The sequence below is a fragment of the Gallinula chloropus genome (assembly GCF_964237585.1).
Source record: "Gallinula chloropus genome assembly, chromosome: 22".
Taxonomy (NCBI): Eukaryota; Metazoa; Chordata; class Aves; order Gruiformes; family Rallidae; genus Gallinula; species Gallinula chloropus.
In genome coordinates, this window is record NC_140107.1 from 9149099 (window position 1) to 9172725 (window position 23627).

The 23627-nt window shown below is 49.9% G+C and overlaps 2 protein-coding genes across 4 annotated transcripts; one reads left to right on the forward strand and one right to left on the reverse strand.

The window, feature by feature from the left end:
- Nucleotides 1-985: 985 nt before the first annotated feature.
- On the reverse strand, nucleotides 986-16361 carry SFPQ (splicing factor proline and glutamine rich; the record flags this gene model as incomplete). Of its 3 annotated transcripts, none has more annotated exons than XM_084274413.1 (12): nucleotides 15146-16359; nucleotides 14641-14829; nucleotides 14245-14546; nucleotides 14036-14131; nucleotides 12557-12753; nucleotides 12204-12288; nucleotides 11790-11907; nucleotides 11528-11576; nucleotides 11327-11448; nucleotides 2217-2369; nucleotides 1960-2034; nucleotides 986-1072 (listed from the first exon to the last, which is right to left on the reverse strand). In XM_084274413.1, the coding sequence occupies exons 1-10, from the start codon at nucleotides 15791-15793 to the stop codon at nucleotides 2349-2351; spliced, it is 1827 nt and encodes a 608-aa protein (XP_084130539.1). In that variant the 5' UTR covers nucleotides 15794-16359. The 3 variants fall into 3 exon arrangements, with proteins under 3 accessions (XP_084130539.1, XP_084130538.1, XP_084130537.1); XM_084274412.1 differs by having other exon boundaries at nucleotides 2325-2369; nucleotides 15146-16358; XM_084274411.1 differs by lacking the exons at nucleotides 986-1072; nucleotides 1960-2034; nucleotides 2217-2369 and having other exon boundaries at nucleotides 11297-11448; nucleotides 15146-16361.
- Nucleotides 16362-17604: 1243 nt separating this feature from the next.
- Nucleotides 17605-21626, forward strand: RPL11 (ribosomal protein L11). Its single transcript, XM_084274298.1, has 6 exons — nucleotides 17605-17806; nucleotides 18092-18242; nucleotides 18564-18670; nucleotides 19083-19214; nucleotides 20283-20393; nucleotides 21551-21626. The coding sequence occupies exons 1-6, from the start codon at nucleotides 17801-17803 to the stop codon at nucleotides 21578-21580; spliced, it is 537 nt and encodes a 178-aa protein (XP_084130424.1). The 5' UTR covers nucleotides 17605-17800; the 3' UTR covers nucleotides 21581-21626.
- The last annotated feature ends 2001 nt before the right edge of the window (nucleotides 21627-23627 follow it).

Sequence of the window (23627 nt, forward strand, 5' to 3'; positions counted from 1 at the left end):
TGCTCATCCAAGCTGACTGCTAGAAAATCCCCACCAGTCAACATCATAAATGCAGCTACAGCCACTCCAGCATTGCCAGTGAAACTTACCTAGAGGGAACTAAACGAGCAGCACTTAAGGCTACACAAAACCTTGTCTGTGCTGGGACTTGGAGCACAGGCCCTGGGAGCCAGGCACTAATCCTGCACCACAGGACACCCAGACACAGCAAGCATGTCACACCACTTCTAAATCCAGTGCAGTTCCCAGCCAATCCTCGTGCTGCTCTGGGGAAGAATCTTGCTGCAACACAGACCTGGTGTATTTTAACACATGGAACCAGTATGTAAACAACAGAGTATATTTAACAACAGCATGAACTATGGCCATGCCCAGCACAACTGCCCGAGGAATCGAATGAACAGTGGGAGCCACAGGCATTTGTGCTGCAAGGACTAAACCCAGCACGTTGCTGGCTTCCCAAGAACTGTAATTTTGGCATTCCAGCCTTAAATACCACAGTCATCACACCAAGGAAACTGTTAAAAGCCAACCAGGCAGTGTAAACATTTACAGTTCCACGATCTAAAAATACAGCAAGTGCACAGCACTCCGGATGGGGGAAGGAATGGGTGAAGCTTCCAGAAATACAGAGCAGCCCAGGTATCAAGTGTAGTTTATACAGTTTTCCTTTAGGAAAAGCGCCTGTGGCTGCACATGGGGCAGGAATTCAGCTACCCTGAACACTGGAGCATTTTAACTGCAAGAGGAAGCCCGAGGCACAGCCACAGGAGGAAACACTGGTAAGGATTTGCCAGTTTGGGTGGTGATTCGCTGTGTCACAGCACAGAGCAGGACCCAACAACCCAAAGCCTTCCCTCTCCAGCCCTCCCAGCACATCCCACAGCCTCATTTGTAGCAGCGTTTCTCCAATTCACCCACAGCACACTGAGCAGAGCAGATAGCTTAACTCACTGAACACACTCAGGAATAAACCAGAAGTCAGTTATTAAAAAATTCAGATCTTTTATTTCAGAGAAATATGGTATGTTCCCAGCTCCTCCTCTTCACTGCATTCGGGCTGCATCTTCTTCTGCAAGTGCAAAGCACATTGTTAGCACAGGGAACACCAGCAGGAATCACACCCCATGGCACAGGAAGGGCACCAGTGCACCACAACAGGCCATGCTCCTGTCCAGTGTTCTCCAGGACCCCCAGGTCTCATGTCAGACTTGAGATTAAACAAACAGCATTCACACTTTCATCTACTTCATAAACTTCAATGATCTGAAATGGCTTTTACTACCTCAGGAAGAGCAGCAGTGACAAATCACACACGATTCAATAGGAGAATCACCGATTGAATCCCACCAGCTTCACATGGTACAGGTTCAGGTGTGGCACATCTATGCTGTCACTTACCCGTGACTCCAGAGTTAAGGTACTCTGCATGTTGCTCCTCACACAAGATTTTAAATATCTGAAGTTCCCCCTTGTAGTTTTAGTGGTAAATTAGAGGGAAAATGCCATTAGTTCCAGCTCCACAAGTTAGTTGATTTTCCTAAATCGCCATCTGCTCCTGCTCTTGTATGTGCTCATTTATATTCCAGGTTATTTTCAAAGTTCAACAATCATTAAAATACTTCAGAGAAGTAGCTTTTTAACAACTCCAATTAACATGTGAGAAGCAGCTGCTCTATTGTTCCCCTTTTTCCTTGCTGACAATCACCACCCCATTCACCACAGCCTGAATGCAGACACAGTTACTGCTTGTCTGACCACCTGTAGCATTCAGAGGACAGAATTTCTGATGCTGCAGAACTCAAAAGCCTCAAACAACAGTTATGTCTTGGCTCTACAAGAGAAAGACTCAGAAATTTTATAGAAAATGGAGATTAACCATCCTTCAGGCAGGAGCTACCCAGCACACCGCAGGCCAACGGGCTACCGAGCTCTTTCCTACAGGCAGCAGCTACTCACTTGTTTGCTTGTTATCTGTGTCCTTCCACATGCCACTGGCCACCGTGCTGGATGTGCTCATGCTCAGCTCCTGAACTGGAAAAACATTCAGAAGTTACACTCACATCAAGTTTTTAAGTCTTCTGTCCAAACCCACACCTAGGAAGGCATCACTAACCACTGCTGTCACAACACCAAGCCCAGATGGAGTCTGAGTGCTGAACCCCACAGCCTGACAGCCCATGTAGAGTTCTACTCTACACGTTTCAGGTACTCACTTGTACCACCTCTCAGCATCCACCGCAGTTACTCAGTGCCCAAACATCAATCTTCCAACAGCCCTTTTTATGCCACCCCTTCAGAACAAGAGCAGGAGTTATGCTTACTTCCCATGGATGAGCACTCCGGTTTCACTCAGCTTTCATCTTCACCTAAAGGATAACAACTGAAGTTATTATAGTACCACACAGAACACTCTGACCATTTCAAAACTAACTTAAAAATAAAGTTTTAAGATACATGGACTGATTAGTTATGAGGGGGGTTTTTTACAAATTATTCCAAAATATTAAGTGGAAGAGTAAGGGGCAGAAATAGGCTAGCCTAACCACTTGTCAAGAGCTGAAGGAATATGCAGGTAGTTGACTGAAGAACTGCACCTTGTCTGAGCACAAACCGTAAATCACCAGTCTGAGTACAATGAAGTTTGATTGCAGCCAGAGGTATACTATCCCTTATGTGAAGGCATTAACAATTTTGTCAAGCTACTTCAACTATTTCACCCTAGTTTGTCTCCTGTAGCAATGCCCTCTCCCCCTTCGTGAAGGAGTGTCATGTCCCTGACTCCTAGCAGCCTGCAAGTGCTTCAAAAGCCACAGGAAGACACTAGAGGTTAGCACTGCCAGCCTACTGCTGTTACTCTCGGCAACAGACCCTTCTCAAGACCCACCCTTTTACTCTGTAGCTAAGTTGAGGGCAAACTGCAATGGTCAGCAGCTAGGGATGCAGTACAAAGGTTCTGTGCACACCTCTAGTTGGGAAGCAAATCACACCGTGGCCACAGTGGGATCTGACCAGGCAGGGTGAAGCTCAGGTTTAGTCTCAAACCCACCACCTGGGTTTTATCATGGCCCTCCAGAGCAGAAGTAAAGAGTATGCACGTTTTGTTTTCTATGCCATAGCAACAAACACCATGCATAAGGGATACTATATCTTTGTGCATCCTTTTAACACTCCAGATTCACTTATAGCCACGCTCTTCCCAACCCTCCCCAAGTTAGCTCTTCAGTACTGGTGTTCAGAAGCAACATCTATAGAGATGGGGTATTCACAGACCACTGCGGGATTGCACAGCCAAGTCCTAACGTGTCAATCATTACCTAGCAGCAATGACAGAGGTGGGAGAAGGCCAAACCTCCCTTTTTTTCCTTTTCCAGAAAGCAGCTATTTAACAGCCCCAACTAACTGGTATGGAGAGGAAAAAGGAAAAGAATCTGAAGCTAATTAGCTGATTCCAAACTTCCTAGTAGTGGAAGAAGCCAAGTAATTACCCAGAACAGCATACTTTTTATGCCTCCTTTCCAACATGCTTAGCCTCATTTAACATAATGGAACAGAACACTGGCCTTCCTGATCGTGTCACTGCAGCTGGCAATGATTAACAAAGACATGCAACCCCATTACTGCTCGAGTCCTAAAACTACTCACAGGCCTCAGTGTTTAGCTATGGGGGAAACTGCAAGCAAATCAACACTTTGTATGCTTAATGTTACAGTGAAGCCCCCATACACACAATGCTGTGCTCCCTCCTGACAGCACCGTACTGATCTGAGGGCCTAGCAGGTACGCATATGTATTCTGACACCACACTTCTGAGCTTCTGATAAGCTTTGAGAAAAAGTGTATTTTGCACACAGATAAAACCAAGATGAAACACAATGCAAGCACTGTAATGTCATTTCTTGTACCCACTTGTTACAGACTGACTTAGAGCAGACATGACTCTTGCTTTTAAAGTTAGCTACCACACCAAGTTTCATTGCTGCAGTCAGAGCTCGTATGAGACCCATGGTTCAGTCACAGATTGCTTGCTCCAAGAGTGTCAAAAAACCTGCAAGTTCACGTATGCAGAACAAGGCAGATGTGCCAATAACCCCTCCACGACATTCCTGCAGGTCAAGTAAAGTATCCAGAGCACAATGGAAAGACTAGTCAGATCTGAGCACTGGTTTAAAGAGTATTAATTCCATTTTGTTACACGACAGCCCGCGTGCTGCCATCAGTTTTGCTGCTGAGTCCTAGGCACAGGTAAGAGTACACCATCACAAAAAGCTAAGCTGACTTTGTGACAAGGGGTGTCACTGCTCCACTAACTAGAGTTTGGCTACACACACTGTGGTGCAACCAAAGACCTGCTGTGAGGATCTTAAGGTGCAGCTGCTCCTTCAAGCTTTCACTGGAACATGAAGAGATAGCTACAGCAGAGGGCAAAGGCTGGCCAGCAGATCCCCCCCCAGTCGCCACCAAGTCTTGCCTGGAAGGTAACAGAGAAGGGTCCAAATCTGACAGGAATACCAGAAACAAGTATGCAAAGCAGAACTTTGCAGAACAAGCAAGGAAAGACATTACAACACTTCTGAAATAACCTGAACATCAGACAAGAGATAGATCATGTGCTGAAACAGGGAACCTTGAAATTCAGGTTCAAGAGCTAATGCAAAAGAGCTGGAGATCAGCATGTCTGGAAACATAAGCACGTTAATCCTGAAACACTACATTCAGCATTTCTACTAATGAAGAGTTTAGAATTACATCCCCAAGCCAGATGAAAAATGGGAGTTTTACATTGCACTACCAGGATGACTCTACGAGGCAGAAATACAGAATCTCACCACTGTCAATCAAAGGCAGAGGAGCATATTACGTATGTCAATCAAAAGATTAAAGACAACTGCAATGTCCAATAAGCTCTATGAAACTACTCACAGGGATACTCATTCAAGCAGTCATTTGTATGTCCTCAAAGATACTCCAAGTCAGTGAAAGCTGACTGTATTAGCAAGCTTGAAGTGGCTACCACGCAGTGCACGCAAGGCTAGAGCAGCGATCGCTAACGCACGTCCTACCGAGCCAAGACTCTAGGAAGGGATGTACTGCAGATGGGACGTCCTGTCACTACAGAGAGGTTCAGCAGTCCTTTTCTAGGCACAGAGAGCACCCTAGCCAACTATTTTAAGTGAGTTTAAGATCACATTCCCTCTTCCCCACAGAGCTCATCTAAGAACATCTTCGTTACATCAGAACTAAGAAAAACCCACACGAGCCGAGTCATATGTACAAAGGAATCGGGTCTGGAAGTGCTGATCTAAGAACCACAGTGAGTTGCTTATTGACTCTGAACAAGACAAAGCTTAAAACCGAAAACCACGCAGCTTTGATGCAAGCTTAACATACAGGTATGAAGTGCTGCACTGTAATTCCACAGTCAGAAGTGTGATGTCAGAATACCCACGGTTTAAGATTACATAGAAAGTCACCAAGTTACATTATATTGCTTGTTACCTACCTGTACGCAGTCGGCAATGAGAATCTTGGAGCAAGCAGGAATACTACATCCGGGTCCTAATGTCCATTGCCATTTGTGGTACTACGTTCCTCACAGTTATGAACTGCAGAAATGCTGGCTAAGTGCAGTTATGTAGCAGGCCACTAGTTTTAAAGTGTAAATTGCAGTCTCAAACTCCAGCAAAAAACTTGCTGCCACAGTAAATGGTTGCCAAGGAGAAGCCAAGAATTTTTCTACCACAAAAATACCACAAAATCTCAAAAGCAGTTTCAGTTTCTCATCAGCTGTATAAATGATTAGTGTAATGTGTCTACACCAGAAGGTAAGATTATTCTGCATTCATTTCTGAGAAAGCGTGAAGATACATGTGTAACGATACCAGTTTCTACATGCTGCAGGTTTTAGAGATCTAAGTGTCAAAATGGGCTCGATTTTGATAAAGCAAGCTAAATTGCAACAGCCAATGTCCTCCAAGTCCAGTACAAAAATGTGTTGTGATCCAGACCATCCAAAAACAGGTCTGACCAACGAAGCACTTTGCTAAATGGTTGCAAAAGATTCAATTATAAATCTGATTTTATGAAAAGGAGAAAAAGCCCAAAGCATCATAGGAACAGATCAAAGGCACGTTAACTTTCTCACCTCCCACATTAAGCAACTTGAGTATCAGATTTTTCAAGTTGCCATCTTTGCCTGCTTTTAAGACACCACCTTTAAAAGGTCTTGAAAAGAAGTTGGCTAGTTAATTGTATGCCTGTTTAATATATGCAACTCCAAGCAGAACTTGTCTTAGAAATTCTGCTTATGCAGCTACAACAAAGCCACATTTAACCAAGCTTTCAGATGTTTTGAAAACTGCCAAATCTTTCAATACATTTAACTAGTCATGGTTTTGCAACTCAGCTATTTAATACCTAGCGACAGCAGCTTACGTACAGAACAGGGGTAGCAAAAAACAACCTCTGTAAGGTACAAGGACATCAGCATCCTTCACTCTTCCAAGTTACAGAACTACAAAAGAACATACTTTAGGATATGCACCAGCATCTCTTTAATAAAGAATGACATGTAATCTGAAAAATAAACTGGAAAAATTAATTTAATGTTTACGTTCAGAATTCCCCATCTCAGACACCTTCACTTTGTGCGGGTGTCCCACGAACACCCTCCAGAACACACAGGCATTAGTTAATACTACTTCAACAAAGCAAATTGCATCGGTACTGCTGATTTTTTAAACTAAATAGCCAATACAAGTACTCCCAAATACTTGGTCCTCAGTTTAGGAACTGCCAATTCAGAATTTCCTGAATAGCAATTCATGGTTGGAGCATGTTATCAACCCCCAAAGTTTTCTGGGAAAATAAAGCAGCGTCCACCAAACAAGCAGAGTTGCTGTTTAGTGCTCTTAATATTCAAAGTCAGCGTTACCTGGTACCAGCATTTCACAACATGCCATTGTTTTCATTGAAGGAGTAACAGCACTTACAGCGAGTACTTCAAGAGGGATCATCCACACTCTAAAATACTGAGCTCTGACTCTAAAGTTTTAACCACAGAGGAAATTTAGCATGGAATTTGGAATTAGCCAATGCTTAGCACAAGGAATGGGAAGATCTTGGGAAGATTAAAGCAACTCACAGAATGCTCGGTCGTTGGGGGATCATGTGAAGGTACAGCCAAACTAAGTTTACCTACTTTGTGCCAAGCAGGTTGATGTATCCTGCATTAACACCAAGGTTATTTTACACTGGGAAGTCACGTTCCCAGCTTCTCTGGTAACATGTAATAATAAGCAAAGCAACTACCTTATCAATGAGTCCAGAAGGCTTTGAAATTCTTTGGGGCTCAGTAAAATGAACAGCAAGCTATCGAATTCATCAAATCTTCTACAAAAGAACCTTAAAGGGAGTTTATTTGTACTGTGAAGTATTAACTATTAAACTCCAGATTCAGATACTACTTTTGATGATGCATTATCTCCAAACATCAATAATAAAAAGAGCGATAACCATCATGCAAGCAAGCTAATTTCTGTATTTTACATACAGGTTTTTAAGGATTTGCCCACCAGCTACATGATTTAAGAATAATTCCTGCAGTCCCCATAATACAAGTTAATTGTATTCTGAACTATGCAAATTAGTCCGCTCAATTAGCATGAGGACATCAAGTTAACCGTAATCACTCTGGTAACACTTCTGGTCTTTTTGCCAAGCAATTTCAGGCAAGTATACAATACGGAGCAGGCCAGATCCTGTAATCTCAGGCAGCTTAAGAACATATAAATATCACATTAACAATCCTTTAGTTAGAAAGTCAGCCAATACAAGTCATTCTATGAATTTATTTAAAATAACCATTGCTAAGTCTTCTGCTTAAAGTCTTTAGCAGTAACTGCCAAGGTGGTAAGTGCTACCATCCCACCACCCGTTATCTGTAGCTAAAACATGAAATTCATTACATACTGCACTGCTTGCAGTGTGGCATTACCATCTCTTAGAGCACTTGCAAGACTTCCATTTGCTTCCTTATTGCAGCACAATTAATGCTCAAAATAATCTGCACCTACTGGAAAAGTTAGGCTAGTATTTGACCCAATCTTAAGCTAGAGGCATTCTTGGTAGAGATCTCTCTTCACTACAGTTCCACACCCTGGTCTAGTTCGACCTCTACTCAAGACTCTTGCATTTAATGCCGAAGGTGTGGTATTTAAGCCTCATATGTTTAACCACGAGTGGCAAGAAGAGTTACTACATTTAGTTTTCTATTTATTTGAAGCACAGTAAAAAAAAGTTGGTACACTTTGGGAATTCAGTGGCACAAGGTACACTGCCATCAAATTAGGGACGTTATACATCAAAAAAACAGCTAAATTTCTTTTGAAACACTGCATTACATAATTGTACTCGCCCAAACAGACCACTTACAAATATTAGGTCAGTAAGTTTCTAACATCCATAAAAACGTAGCTTTCTTACTAAAATGCAAGAATTAAAAAGTTGGTGTCTAAACAAGACAGACAAAAACAAACTGGAATGAAACTACAGGTCACATCTAAAATCGGGGCTTTTTGTTTGGGCCTTCATATTCTTCTCTCCCTCTACCATATCCTGTTGGTGTTCCAGGCCCCATTCCTCTAGGACCCTGACCACCCACAGGCCCCGCACCTCCCTGCCCAAAGCGTTCAGGACGCTATTGGAACAGAATTAACAGTTCATTATATGTAGTTGATGTCCATGTGTGTTAAGTATATATTTTTAGAAGGTTCCGCAGTCAAGGTTCGTCGATACAATCACCATTGAGCCGATCCACAGGTACCGGGAACATAGAAAGGAAAAAAGGGTAATTTAAAAATTAGTTTATTGTAATACATGCCTTGAGGTATGTTCCCACTTGATGCATTCTCATACATCTGTTACAAAGAACAGATCCTCCCTGCAGTGCTAGAAATGTAAGCATTAGTGCAGATAGATGTGAATTAACAACTTTTCCAAATGAGCTCTAGCAATTTTCAACCAAGTTAATGCAAATAGCTTGCAAACGTCTCACCTTTAGAGCAGTAAAAGCTTAGATTACATCACTGTCATTTCCAAAGTAAGCCTAGCCACAGAACGAATCTTCAGTGCACTGAAGTACGAGCTGACATTCATAAAATGTCATTGTAAACAATGCCTACTCACCAGTTAATGGCATGTGCTGCAATAGAGACCATGTGCTTTTCAAGATGGGGTTAAGACTACGGTCTGCTGACTAAACTGCAGAGGCCTTAGGCAGTAACCAAAACTGATTGTGAGCACTACTGGATTGCAAGAAGAAAAAAATCATGTGAAAAAAGCTAATGACCAGTGATTTACCTAACCAACGCAATGCTCCATCAAAAGGCTGGCGGTTGTTAAACCCCACGTACTCCCCACTGCTCTTGTGCAAAACGTGTTCAAAGAACTACAATTTCTTCCAGTTAAGAGCTATGCACAAAGGGTTGTGTGCATCCAGTCAGCATCTCCCTCCCCACCCCACCTTTATCACAAGCTCTTGGAAAATTCACAACTTCACAGCGTGGAAAGGTTTCACACGAAGATGTAAAAGCTCAATTCCCCTGCAATAAAGCAGAGACTTCAGGTATTTTTGCTAGCACCTCCAGTTGCATGTACTTCATTCAGTTACTGTACCAGTAGGTGTGGTCAGCATTCAGTCTACAGGACTGACAAACTCCAAGTCAAAGATAGCTTTAACCTTTCTTTTCCAGCACGTTTTCCACTACTGAGTAACAGAACCATGGTAGGCTGTTTGTTACAAAAGGTATCTGCAACTGAAAGCTCCCACTTCAGGTTCTTAATTTCTGAAAGTTAGTTTCAATCCTTCCAAGAAAGGAATTTCAGGAAGATTATCTACATTCCTTCTGCCTAATTCACAGCAGCTTAAGCTTATCTCCAATTCAGTTTAAAAGGTATCAGCCCAGGAACCGTGACAGCACTGTGTGGCAGAGATCCCCATCCTAAGAAACTCACGGCAGTTAAACCATCTTACTGTCACACCTTTTGACCATATCACGTTTCTCAAGGATTACACACGTTCAGCATGCACCTGTACCATGATTTTCAGGAGAAAAATGTACACAGTATTCACCACAGACTGCCTAACTGTTCATGAGAAACTCAGGAACCGCTTAAAGATCAGTAGATTATATGGATACATTAAGGCCACCGGCACTGTCTACTGAATCCATGATGCTCTGCAAAGTTATCATTCCAAAGGTATGGTTCCTCCAAAAAAAGGAAGATACCTGAGAAGCTACTATGGTAGCTCACCTTGTTAAGCCAGAGGCCTAAACCCACCCCAAAAATCATTTAGTTCAGCTTGTGCTACAGAGTGTACACCCTTTGAGGTGGGTGAAAGCACACTAATGTCACCACCCAAACCAACAGATTTCCATCCTACCCATTAAGCATTTCTTCAATCTATACCCGTGTTGCTTCAGTGTGCTAACACCAAGCAGGCTCAGAGCCCATCCACACATATGGTGTGCCAAAAATAGTGCAGTTTGGAAACATACCTCGAACAGGAGATATGCTGTAGCTTTATCAAACTCTACCCTACAGAGTCATGCCCCAGCACAGGGAAACAAGAACGGGCTAGCATTCCTTTGGGAGCTAGGAACCACAAAATGGCTACAAGTCAAGATCACTGGAACATCCCCGAAGCTAAAAAACAGCATTTCTGCTCTTCTATGGCAAACATTAGCATACAGAGTAAGGGATATGCTGTTTACCATCAACTAAAAGTTAATCTGCTGCTAAAATAGACATGAGTGCAGATTTTTGAATTAACAGCATACCCATACCAACATGCATCGAGCCTACCTAGGCTTGGAAGGGCCACAGGAGTGCAATGTTACACACTGGAATGGAGAACAAAAAACTATCTCTTGTCCACAAATACAGAAGGTCAGGTTACTGAAAAGCTACTACATGTTATGTGTTTTAATTACGGTTTGTCAGATTCACTAGAATTTATAAAAAAATCCTTCCAAGCCTAACAGTGACGCAGAATTTCCCAAGTCCAACAGAGTCACAGTTAATTGCAAATATGCTTAACAGCACATTTGAATTCACTTAGAAACAACTTCCGACTGTGTAAGCTACTGTAACAGTTAAGAACTAATCTACTACTACACACTGCCACACTAGTCTTCATGTTAAATACCTGACAAGAAAGTCAGCAGTTAACAGTGAAATTACACAACCATCCACACACTGGTAGAGAATTCCCAACCACAACATTTCCCTTGTGCTAAGCTAAAGCCACCACAGGATACGTTACCATGTCACTTCCCATCATAGAACCACTCATGGCTGCTTGGCCAACTCCTGGATTAGCTTCATAACCTATGCCGCCACCACCTCCGAGAGGTGGAAATTTCTGGGCTGCAGAAGCATAAGGATCTAAGAGAGAGAAATATATAATCATATTCTGTCAATTGCTAAGTTAACCGTGTCAAGTAATTATTTAAGAAGTCTTTACCTCCCATGTTCATTGTGGTGGCACCACCCATTCTCATGTCTCTCTCCCTCTGCATGAAAGAAACAACTTTTAGCAGGGATAATCGAGCCAAATCCCCATCTTTCAGGAGGCAAAGCACATGTACACCCAACTACTACCACTTCACCTAGACACAGACATCGCATTACTTAACCTGAAGGAAGCAAAACACATCCATCTCAAAAATACATCCAAGAAATGGACACGTGGTAATGCATCTGCAAAACATGAGGATTTCACTTACTGGATCCATGTAACCCATTCTACTATAATTCTCTTCCCTCTGTCTTCTCATTTGTTCCTCCATCTCCCGCTGGCGGATCATCATTTCCTCTTCCCGCCTGCGACGCTCCTCCTCCTGCCTGGTCATCCCAAAGCAGACTGTTAAACCTCAGCAGCCCAACACATGCAACACTCAGCTCAAGCATCACTGGCACAAGCAATTTCAAAGGCAACGAGCTACACAAGTAAAAACAGATACTCTACCAGTGCTCAAATACTCAAGGGGAAAAAACCAACTTACACTGCAGTTCAATTTCTCACACACAAACTGAAGCAGCAATGGTGTTTCTTGAAAAATAAGAACTATGACATAGAAGTCATTCCAATAAGAAACAGATCTAACACTGAGGAAACCCCCCCTGAAAGGCAAACCAACCTCAGCTGGATTTCCTTGCGTTTCTGCATCTCTTGGTTATGGAGTTCTTCCATACGTCTCAGCTCTTCCTGACGCCTCATCAGGTCTGCAGGAATGAAACTTGTCAGCAGCTACTTCATGAACTCGTGTCAGATTCCAACTCAGATTTGAATCAGACCGACCCCAACAGCATTGTGGGAGACGGTCACAATCTTTAACAGTATTTCATTTAAATAATGATTAAAAAAACTTTTAGGCATGAAATTCTGAGGTTAGGAGTAGGAAGCATTAATTTATCCATGAAGCCACAGAACAGTCATAGATTTAAACCAGCATTTGAAGCAACAGATGATACATAATTCAGAGCCAATTACCTTGACGCAAGAGGTTTGCTTGATGCTCGTGATAAGCATCTTCCATCTCACTTTCAAGTTTGTCCTTGGCATCTTTCATGTTTTTTGCCACTTGCTCTCTCTGCTGTTTTTCCATTTCATCTAAAGATTTCCATCTCTGGGAATATTCAAATTCAAAACTGCCAGGCTGGGCAAAACGGGGAGGAGTCTCTCTTTCCCTGCAGAAAGGAAGATGCTCAGTCAGACTGGGTAAGTCTGGAACAGGGAGGTCAAAGATCACAAGCACAACAGCAGAACTAGCAGAGAACAAAGGAGCCCAGAAAAAACAGCACCTCACAAAAACGTGATAGAAAACTTCCTGTAACAAAGCAGCTTAAACTAGTGGAAATTAATGTAAGTAAATTCTATTACTACCATAAGAAAAACAAAGGCTCCTGCACCATCACATCCAAGCAAATCTTCCCACTGAAGAGTTCTACTGCACATCTGTATTGTTCTTAAATTCTTCCTTAGACACCCCACAGCTGGCAACTGCCAGATGCCAGATCCACCAGCAAGAGGCCTTTGCCCGAGTAGGCAGAGCTGCTCAGAACAGCATGCAGACAGACTGATTTTTCAGTGCCAACTTAGCCAAAGCACTGTATGTTAAAGGTGAGTAATCATCCTCACATCAACTTGGCTTTCTAAATGCCAGAGGGCCAACAGCTTTTGTCATATGGAAAAGCGGGAGCATAACAATCAGTGTTATGGAATAAAACTAGGAAAGGAAAAAGCTTTTCCCCACATTTGCCATGTACAGTATTTTAGAAACTCTGTACTATTCAGCAACATTTTCAAAGACACCATTTCTTAACAGGTCATGGGTTTTCATCCAAGCAAGTAACTTTCAACACTTTCTCACACAAGCAAGACTGGCAGCACCCTCCCCTGCACTCCCTTTTGTGAAGATACATTTGTACAACAAACAGGTTTAACACACAGACCCTAACCTAAAACAACTACATAAAAGACTCCTATAGATTCTTATCGTCTTTTGTGGTCAGGTTCATAAGGCAAATCCACAGGGAGCCAGTTTTTATTTATCATGGAACAACTGAACATTTAACTTAATTTCTCCTTTCAGACCTTAAACATCCCTTTTTTAAGTTCCCTATGGGATCAGACACACCTAAAGTGAAATGGAAGTTCTCAACAGGATGAACGAACAGCAGAAGTCTGAATTCAGGAGTTTCATCAAATAGCAAAACCCATCTGTTACTGAACTGCTATTCAGGCTCTACTGTTCCTCTGGGATACAAAGTAGAAAACTACTTGTGTAATGCTCAGCGAATATACCTAAAGGATCAACACATCTAAACCCAGGCTACTACAAAGCAAACAAGGACCAGAAATGCTACTCAAACCCCAGTGCCTGTTTCTGAAAATTATTTCATCTCCTTCAGTCAGGGACAGCTCTACATACATCACTAAGCATTCTTTATAGCAAAAGACAGTGCCTACTTTTGGTACATCGGATTCTTCTGAGCAAGCTTTTCTGGAAGACCATCTTCATCATCCAGTTGTTCCAACGGTTCCACAATAACTGGCCTAGGAGTGCTGAACAAGAAAACCCAACTCATTTCACTTTTCTCTAAGAATATCCATTGATAACTAGACACCAACAATTTTATTCAACTCGAAACTAAGATCTTAAGCAGCAATCTACTTACGTTGTCAACAAAAACACTCCTTCAGTACACCGTTCAAATGCTTTCCTTGCAGCTGGCTTTGATGCAAATTCAACAATGCCTTTTCCTGTCGATCTACCTCGATCATCTACAATCACAACAGCTCTTTCCACTGGGCCAAACTGGGAAAAAGCTTCCTCCAGCAACTCGTTGGACACATAGGGCGAAAGGTTACGCACTGAAAGAGCAGCGGCGTGTGTGGCAAACCGAACACGAAGCTGTCGGCCCCTCATGGGGGTGTCATCAAGTTCTGCCTTCGCGATTTCCGCAAGGGCTCGAGATTCCTGAGGGAAGTTTAAGAGCCAGTTTTAGAAACCCGAGCTGCGAGTTACCGTTTGGTGAGCATTAAAGGGGCGGGGGAGCAGAACGAAAGCCTACCAATTTAATGAATCCAAAGCCTTTCCCCTTGTTGATAAAAACCTCTCCTGGCTCCCCGTATTTGGCGAACAGTCTTTTAAAGTCTTCGTCTGTTATATCGGCAGGCAAGTTCCCAACAAACAAGCGGCAGCGCTGAGTATAGGTCTTCTCCCCGGGTCGCCTCAGAAGGGAGAGGTTCGCCTTAAAGCCCTACAGGGAAGCACAGCAGTTGGAGCCATCGCTGCGCGCGGGCTCCTCCCGCCACAAGCCCCGGGGCGCCGCAAGCCAACGCAAACCCCTCGCCGGCCCAGAGCCCGCGGGCCGCTGCCGGGAGCCGCCCGGGCCCCCCGCTCCTCGCGCTCCGGCGTGTCCCCGCGCCCCCCCCCCCCACCCCGGCCGGCTCGCCCCCTCCCGGGCCCCCCGCTCCGCCCCTCAAGATGGCGGCCAAGGCGCGCGGAACCGCCGAGCCCGGCCGCAGCCGCCGCCATCTTGTGTCTCGGTCCAGGGGGAGGGGGCCGTGACTCACCTCGTCCGAGAGCTTCTCGCCGCCGCTGCCGGCCGAGCCCTGCTGCGAGGAGAGGCTCTGCTGTCCCTGGTGCTGTTGCCCGCGGCCGCGCGGCTCTCCGCCCGGCCCGCCGCGGTGCCCCGGCCCGCCCTTGTGCGGCCCTCCGGGCCCTTGCTGGGGGCCACCCGGTCCCTTGGGCCCGCCGCCGGGCGACTGTCCTTGTCCCTTCTTAGGGCCGCCGGCTGTGGTGGGGCTGGGGCTCGGCTTGGGCTGCGGCTGCCCGCCCGGGCCGGAGGGAGCCGAGGAAGGCGTCGACACCGCGGGCTGCTGCTGCGGGGGTTGCCCCGCGGGTAGTGCGGACGGCGGAGGTGCTCCCGGGCCGGCCTGGGTGCCGGCAGGCCCCGCCGTGGTGGCGGCGGCCGAAGAGGACGAAGAAGGCGGAGCAGAGGTCGACGCGGGCGGTTTCGGAGGCTCAGGCTTCGGGCCGCCGCCCGGCGGGCCGCCCGGGCCTTGCGGGCCGCCCCCCATGGGCCCCCGGTTCTGGCCCATGCCCATGCCGGGCGGCGGGGAGCGGAAATCGTGGTTGGGGCCGCCGCGGCCGCCGCCTCCGCCGCGCCGGTGGAAGCCCCCTCCGCCGCCGCCACGGCTGCGGAACCGATCCCGAGACATGGTGGTAGAGGAGACAGGAGGAAGGGGAGTGCTCCGGCCGCGGCTGCTGCTCCTCAGAGCCCCGCTGCTTAAAATGGCGGCGAGCTGAACGGCCTCGCCGCCGCCTTTGTCCGCCCCTAATATAGATTTCCCCGCCTCCGGAAACCACCCCCTCCTCCCCGCTAGCCAATCACCGGCCCTGGCGGCGATGACGGACAGGCGGCAATAGCAATAACATGTCGGTACTCCGTTAGCTCTTTGATCTCATTGGTAAAGAATCTGCCCTCTGCCGATTGGCTCGTTTGACCGCCGACACTCGCACGGGACGGTCCGTTAACCTCCTGCGTGCCGATTGGGCAGTTTGATCAGCGGGAGGCGACGTCCCGATCAAACCCCGCCTCGCGATTGGCCGCCTGGAGCGTCAGTCGGGCGGGACCTGGCCTGGGCCGCCACGCGTTGCGCAGGCCGCGGGTCCCGCTCGGTGCCCGGGCAGGGCAGGGCCGGCTGCGCGCCCGCGGGGAGCAGAGCCGCGGGGCCTCGGGGCGTCCCCGGGGCCAACGGCCGCAGCCTGCGGTGGGATAACGGGAAATATAATCCCGCATCGCTGGAGGCGCCCTCTGCCCGTCCCCGCCGCTCTCTGCCCGTCCCCGCCGCTCTCTGCCCGTCCCCGCCGCGCTCTGCCCGTCCCTCCCGCCCGCTGCCCGTCCCCGCCGCGCTCTGCCCGTCCCCGCCGCGCTCTGCCCGTCCCAGCCGGGGATTTAGGTTTTCTAAATAAAAACTTACCCTGGGTGACTCCGACCGCTTCTGACCGCGGTAGAACGGCTCCAAGCTCAGTTGCAGAATGCGTTCTCCCCTGTCCGAGCAGTAAGTGTTTCCACCACGAGGTGTCTCAGAGGTTAAAGCGCTGGGAAAAGCCACTCGCGACTGGCTCTTCCACAAAACAACAACCGGCTCCGTCTCTCTGTCGCACCTGGTTCCATCTGTTCAGGAAACAACACAGAATAATGAGTGTAAAAGGGTTTTTTCGCCTTTGTTGTGTCCTCAGTAGGAGCGAACGTCAATGCTGCTGCGAGGACTTGAAATAAAAATATTTTTAAAAATTCCCAGTCGGCAGCTGCTGTTCTGCTACAAAAACAACCGCTGAGGGGAAGAGCTGGAGGTGTCCTGCCCTGTCAGTGCCGCTGTGAATGAACACTGTGCCTGAGGCTGGAGACGCCTCCTGACAACAGCGGTAACGTCTGAAGCAGTCACATCGCTCTATACTTCACGTTGATCTGGTTAGTGCACAGTCAGTGTATGTGTGCTTTAGTTTTGCTTAATGTGGGGAGAAGGAGGAGGGAGGACTCCAGGCCCTTCCCACCCCCAAACAGTATCTACTGCTCTGGGTTGGCAGTGGTCGGGTGATCACTACGTGGAGGTAACGGGAGGGCGATACCGTGGCGACCTGTTCTTCCCCCCAAGCGAGGGTGTCACAAGAGTCCAGGCTGGCAGCTGCGGGAGGCAGGGCGGGGGCCGGGCGGGGTGCCCGGAGCTGGGGGCACCCTCACCGCCTGCGGGCGGCTCAGGACGGGGGCAGACGGGACCCAAACGGCTCCGGATTCGGCCGCGCTCTTCCCCGAGAAGCTGCGTCCCGCTCGGGGAGGGCCCGGGCGAGCCCAGACCAGGGCAGAGCGGGGCGGGCGGGATCCGGAGCCCGAGGCCGCGGGGGCGGGAGGAGCCCCGCTGAGCTCCGCGTGGGAGCGGAGAAGCTCCAACACCTCCCGCCAACGCACCATCCCTCGGTGCGGCACCGGGGCCCCCCGCAGGCCCCAGCGCCCCTCCCTGCCACCGCCACAGCGCTCTCCGGGACACGGGGCAGGGCGGGCAGGGCCGGTGTCCCGTGTCCCGTGTCCCGACCCGTCCCGCTCCGCGGTTGCCACGGAAACCGCCCGCGCCGCCCTCCGGCCGCCAGGGGGCGCCGCCGACCCCGCCTCGCCGTCCCATAAGGCCCCGGGGCGGCGGCCGGCAGCTCTTTTCCCCGCCCCCGTCATGGCGGTGAGTGGTGGGGCCCAGGTCCCGGGGTCTCTATCCGCCGCCATCCGCTCTCGGCGGAGCCCGGCCGGGGCCGCGGCCCGTGCGGGCGGCAGAGGGAGGGGGCGGGCGGGAGCCGCGCGGCGCCGGTGCGGGCAGGGAGAAGCCGGCCGAGCCGCTCCGGGCCGGCGGCTGCCGTGACAGGCCGCGGCCTGCCCGGTGCCACGGCGGGGTGCGGGGGGCTCGGCCTGCCGGGGCGGGCGGTGTCGCGGGTCTCCTCTCGCTATCCCCGGTGTGGTTTCTCCGCAGCAAGACCACGGCGAGAAGGAGAACCCCATGCGGGAGCTGCGCATCCGCAAGCTCTGCCTCAACATCTGCGTGGGCGAGAGCGGCGACCGGCTCACCCGGGCGGCCAAGGTGCTGGAGCAGCTGACGGGCCAGACCCCCGTCTTCTCCAAAGGTGAGCGCGGGGTGGGCAGCGGGGGGGCTGCCGCCTTCCCCGGCCGTCGGCTTCGCTTCCCGCTCCTCCCCTCGGCGTGCGCGGGGGGAGGCGGCAGCCGGGGACCGGGCTCCTCGGTGGAGGCTGCGCGGGGAGGGTCGGTGGGCGTTAAGCTGGGCTCTGCCGGCAGAGAGGGCGCTGCCCGCATCCCCGCGGGGGGAAGGCTCGGCGCCTCGCTGCTGCCTCTCAGGTGCTTGAAGTCGTTCCTGGTGTCTGAAGCTCTGCGCCCCCCGGGTGGGGGCTCTGTGAGCAGCCTCTGAGTGTGAGTGTTGCCGCCCCCAGCACGATACACCGTGAGGTCCTTCGGCATCAGGAGGAATGAGAAGATCGCTGTTCACTGCACGGTTCGAGGGGCCAAAGCCGAGGAGATTCTGGAGAAGGGGCTGAAGGTGAGGCTGTGGCTGGTGTGGCTCGTAGGTTTGGGAGAGAACAAAGCTGAATCTGCTCCAACTGAGCAGAGCCCTGCTTTGGGATGTTACCCGGTGTGATCAGGATCAGTCACGGGTGGGAGGGCTGGGGTGGCCGATGGGTGTGAGGCACAGGCTGCTGTGTCTCGGGTTGCTCTCTCATCCCTGCTTAAGAGCTGGTTGGTGCAGTCACTCCTTTCTTTTGGGGTTCTGGCTCTGCTTTGTGAGCAGGCTGTGGGAGCAAAGCCTGAGGGCCAAGGACTGTATAAACACGTTGTGGGTCTGGCAGCGGGTGGGAGAACACACGTAACTCCTTGTGCTGTGGCCAGCAATGAATTAATGGCCTAACGACTGATAACAGCGATGAACTGATGACTGACAACGCGTGTCGCAGGTGCGGGAATACGAGTTGAGGAAAAACAACTTCTCAGACACCGGGAACTTCGGCTTTGGAATCCAGGAGCACATCGATCTGGGGATTAAATACGACCCCAGTATCGGTATCTACGGCTTGGACTTCTACGTGGTGCGTATTCCTCGTGTTCCCTCGGTTCCCTGCAGCTCCTGGGTGTGCTGGAAAGCTCTGGAAGGAACCCAGGCCAATAACCAGCTTGTGTTAACTTGCTGCCCAGCACTGGAAGATGGAAAAATGTCAAGATCCAAGTGTAAACTGAGCTTCCCAGGGCTGCTGTGAGATCCAGTTTAGGGCAGCCTCACAAAGCCTCTTGAGGACAAATCCTGCTGTTCCCAGTGATACCCTTGGATGGGCTGGGTCTGTCTGGGAAGGAGCAGTGGGGCTGTGGGAATGCAGGCTGCAGCGCTGCAGGCTCTCCCTGCGTTTAGAGGGCTGGGTGGTGTGGTGGTGGCTGGGTTGAGTTGTTCCATTCTCCTTGTGCCTGAACCTCCAGAGTAGAAGGAAGCTGCCCTGTCTGGGGTACGTTAGGAGCTGAGGCCTCTGTGTATGGAATAGTGTGTCTTCCGTGCTCGTTCTGGTTTCTCTGAGTCGGTGCATGTGCCAGGAACTCTCCCTGTTGATTTACTTGGCTGCTTAAAAGTTACTAGGCATGTTCAGCCTGGGGAAGAGAAGGCTCCAGGGAGATCTCAGCAGCCTTCCAGGCCCTGAGAGGTGTCTATAAGAAAGGTGAGGAAGAACTGTTCCCAAGGGATGGAGCGATAGGACACGGGGTGATGGCTTTTAAACTAGAAAAGGGGAGATTAGGTTGGGTATTAAGAAAAGAATCTTTGCTCTGAGGGTGGTGGATCACTGGCACAAGTTGCCCAGAGAGGTGGTGGAGGCCCCATGGAGACACTCAAGGTCAGGCTGCTCTGAGTGACCTGCTCTGGTGAAGATGTCCCTGTCACTGCAGGGGGTTGGACTAGGTGGGCTCTAAAGGTCCCCTCCAGACTTGGGTGCTCTGTGATTCTGGCAGCTTCCAGCCTAGGCTGAAGCAGCAGAGGATGATGCTCTTGGTCTGGAGGGTGACTTGGATGAGGAGGTGTTACTGGTGTGGAAATCTGAGCCTGCCCTCCCAAGAAACTGTGAAGTTTAAGAAAACAAATGCCAGAAATGAGTGCTGTGGGTCTCCTGTGGCAGGTGCTGGGCAGGCCTGGCTTCAGCATCGCTGACAAGAAGCGCAGGACGGGCAACATCGGCGCCAAGCACAGGATCGGGAAGGAGGAGGCCATGCGCTGGTTCCAGCAGAAGGTGAGCACCCAGCTCTGGCCTGAGCCCTCCTAATGAGTGCCAGCAAGTGCTGCCATGGGGAAGGGCTGGGACAGGACACTGGTCACTGATCAAATCACTGATCTGTTACTGCTCTGGGGCAGGAGGAGCTGTTGGAGTGGGGGTCGTACCCTTTTTTTGTCTGTGCTGAACTGAAAGAGCAGCTCTTGGAGGGTAGCTGAAGTACCAGCTCTTGTGTAAATCTCTCTCCCCCCACAGATTTTGGAGGGGGTTTATGTGATCACAAGTGATAAGGCAGGGTTAGGATTTATCTGTCAAAGCTCCTACATCAGCTGCCAGACTTGTAAGGTGGAGGGATCCAAGTAAAATGTGTCCATAGTGTGCTCTGACACAGACTGGGTAATGAATGGGAGATGCCAAAAGCTGGATGGGAAATACTCAGATGAGAAGCCTGAGAGGGGATCTGATCAATGGGGATCAATAGCTGAAGGGTGGAACACAGGGGGACATGGGCAGCCTCTGCTCAGTGTCTGTGGGGACAGGACAAGGGGCGATGGGCTCAAGTTGGAGCACAGGGAGTTCTCCCCCAATCTGGGGAAGAACTTCTTCCCAGTGAGGGTGAGGGAGCCCTGGGACAGGCTGCCCAGGGGGTGTGGAGTCTCCTTCTCTGGAGAGATTCCAGCCCCTGTCCTAGGGACCCTGCTTGGGCAGGGGGTTGGACCCCATGGGCTCTGGAGGCCCCTTCTAACCCCAACGATTCTGTGGCTGCTGGTGCTTGTCAGAGGTGGGAAGGGTGGACAGTCTGGAGGCTCTTTGCTGGCTGCTCTGCCTAGATCCACACCAGCATATCCTGCTGGGCAGGTGCCAGCCTGTTCCTGCTGATCTTCCCCCCTCACAGCTGGCTTTGCTTCCTGTGGCACAGTGACCTTCAGGGCTGAATTGGGGACTGGAAAAGGGATGAGGGTGGTTCTGGTCAGATCAGCCTGTGAAGAGTGGTGCCTAAAGCTCACCTGAACCAAGCCCCCCTGGGAGTGCACAGTTCAGCCCTCACGCAGGGGATCTGGTGTTCCCTGTCAGTGTCTGGTTTGGGGTGCATGTGGGGGGCTGTTTCCTGCACAGTGATGCTGCACCTTCACCCAGCTGTGCTTTCTCACTTGGTTCTTTGTTTCCCCCCACAGTATGATGGCATCATCCTTCCTGGTAAATGAGCAGTTCCTGTGGCCAAAGAAGCAAATAAAATTTTCTACCCCCTAACTTGTGTTCTGGTATTTCCTGGGGGCTCTGATGGGAAGGCAGAGGGAGTTGTGCATCAATCCTCTTCATAAAGCTGTAAAGCCAAGATATGGCTGAGGGTTCTTTGCCCAAGCCTGACAGAAGTGGCTGGGAGGGGACGAGCAAGGCCTGCTGTGCTGGGGGCTGGTGGTGGCTCTGAGCTGAGGCTGAAACCTGCTGCTGCTGCCACGAGCTCCAGCCTGGCTTGGAGAGGGTGAGTGCTGCTGATGTGAGGTGTCCCCTCTGTTGGGTCATGGCTGGTAGAAGAGGACCTGGGGCAGGTCATCCCTGCCCACCCAGCCAGGCCAAAGCCAGGCACATGATGAAAATCCCACTACTTGTGTCCCCAGGAGATGGCAGAGGGAGCTGGAGCTGCTGTGTCCCCAGAGTGATGCCATGGAGCCTGAGGCTAAGCTGGGAAAGCTGGGCCATGCCCCTTGCCAGAGAGGGAAGAAGGGATCAGGAGCTGGGGTGGCTGAGCCACTGGGCAGCTCAGGTTTAGGTTGCAATAAAATACTGCAGGTCTGGCTGTCATGGTTCCTTTGACTACCAATCCCTGGGTGATCCAGGGACAGGGTTGTGGGGATTTAAATGATGAAGGGAGAAAAGGAGGGGGAGAGCAGAAAGCCTGAAGGGCAACAGGAATCCTACAGGCAGCAAATCTACCTGAAAATGATTCCAGACAAACCAGAGACTGAGTAACAGCCCTGGACTACCAGGGGAGGTCCCCAGTGTAACAGAGTCACTTCTCCATGATGAGGACTCACACTTCAAGAGCCTCCCAGCTTCAAGGAGGCCCTGCCCTGCTCTCATCCTGCAGTGGTGCTGTGCAGTGCCAGAGCTCCCCAGGGGAGCCCAGGCTGGGGTCACATAGACCAACCCCCTGCAAGCCCTGCTGGGCTTTGCTGTGTCCCTGGAAGCTCTCAGAGGCAGGATCTGCCTCCTCCTCCCTGCCAGCCCCTTTCCAGCAGTCTTGTCCCTCTCCCCACGGGGGTGCTGGGGTGCAGCAGAGCTCTGAGCCCCTCCCCAGGGCCCAGGGGAGCCTGTCCTACCTGCTCAGGCTGCTGACAGCGTGCTTGGGCTGGTTCCTGGCATGGCTTTGGTCGTCACCACCTGCAAGGCAGATGAATCCCTCCATCACCACTCTGCACTGGGTAAAGCTTTCTGCTGGCACCCCTGTCAGCTTGTCCCAGTCTCCCCTTGTGTCCCTGTAGCTGATCTCCCTGCTAAGAGCCTTCTCAGGCAAGCTGGGTGCTCCCCAACCATGACAAGCCCTCCTGTATGAGGGAACAAGTCTGCCAGACAGAAACAGCTGTTCTGTGCTGTCTCACATGTCTGGCTCCTGTTTATTACACTTGGCCACAGAGGTGGAGTTTCTGGGAACTGAGTAACCAGCTTGAATTTAGCACTGGGTGGAGAGGGGGGGAGGTTTATGAGACTTCAGCAAAAATATAGAGAAAAGTTTGGTAAAAGTCCCTGCCAGGAAAGAGGATTTGGGGCTGTGGCTGAGGAGGAAGGGGCTGGGCAGGGATGTCAGACACCCGCTCTCCTGTCTTCATGCAGAAGCCAAGAGGATTCAAAGTCCCTGGCACTTGAGCCACCCCTGGTACTGCAACGTTTCAGGGGGCTCCCCAGGTTACACCACTGAGGGCTCATCTGTCCCAGCATCATATCCTGGGGCAGACATCAGTCTGAAACGGGCACACAGATGCTGCTGGCTCTCTGTGGATGTGAAATGTTTCTCACACCCAGCTCAGGCTTGGGGAGAGGAACTGGGATTGACCCTTCCAGAGCAAAACCACTTTGATGTTTCCAAACATGCATTTTGTTCAGGTTTATCTGTTCTCCAGGGAAAAAAAAATGTGGTTTCAGGCTCTTAGCTGGATTTCAGGTGAAAATACAGATTAAAGATTGGAAATAGTTCCCCAGGCTTCTCATCCTGATGCCTCAAACCTCCATCTCTTTGAGACACGACACCAACAA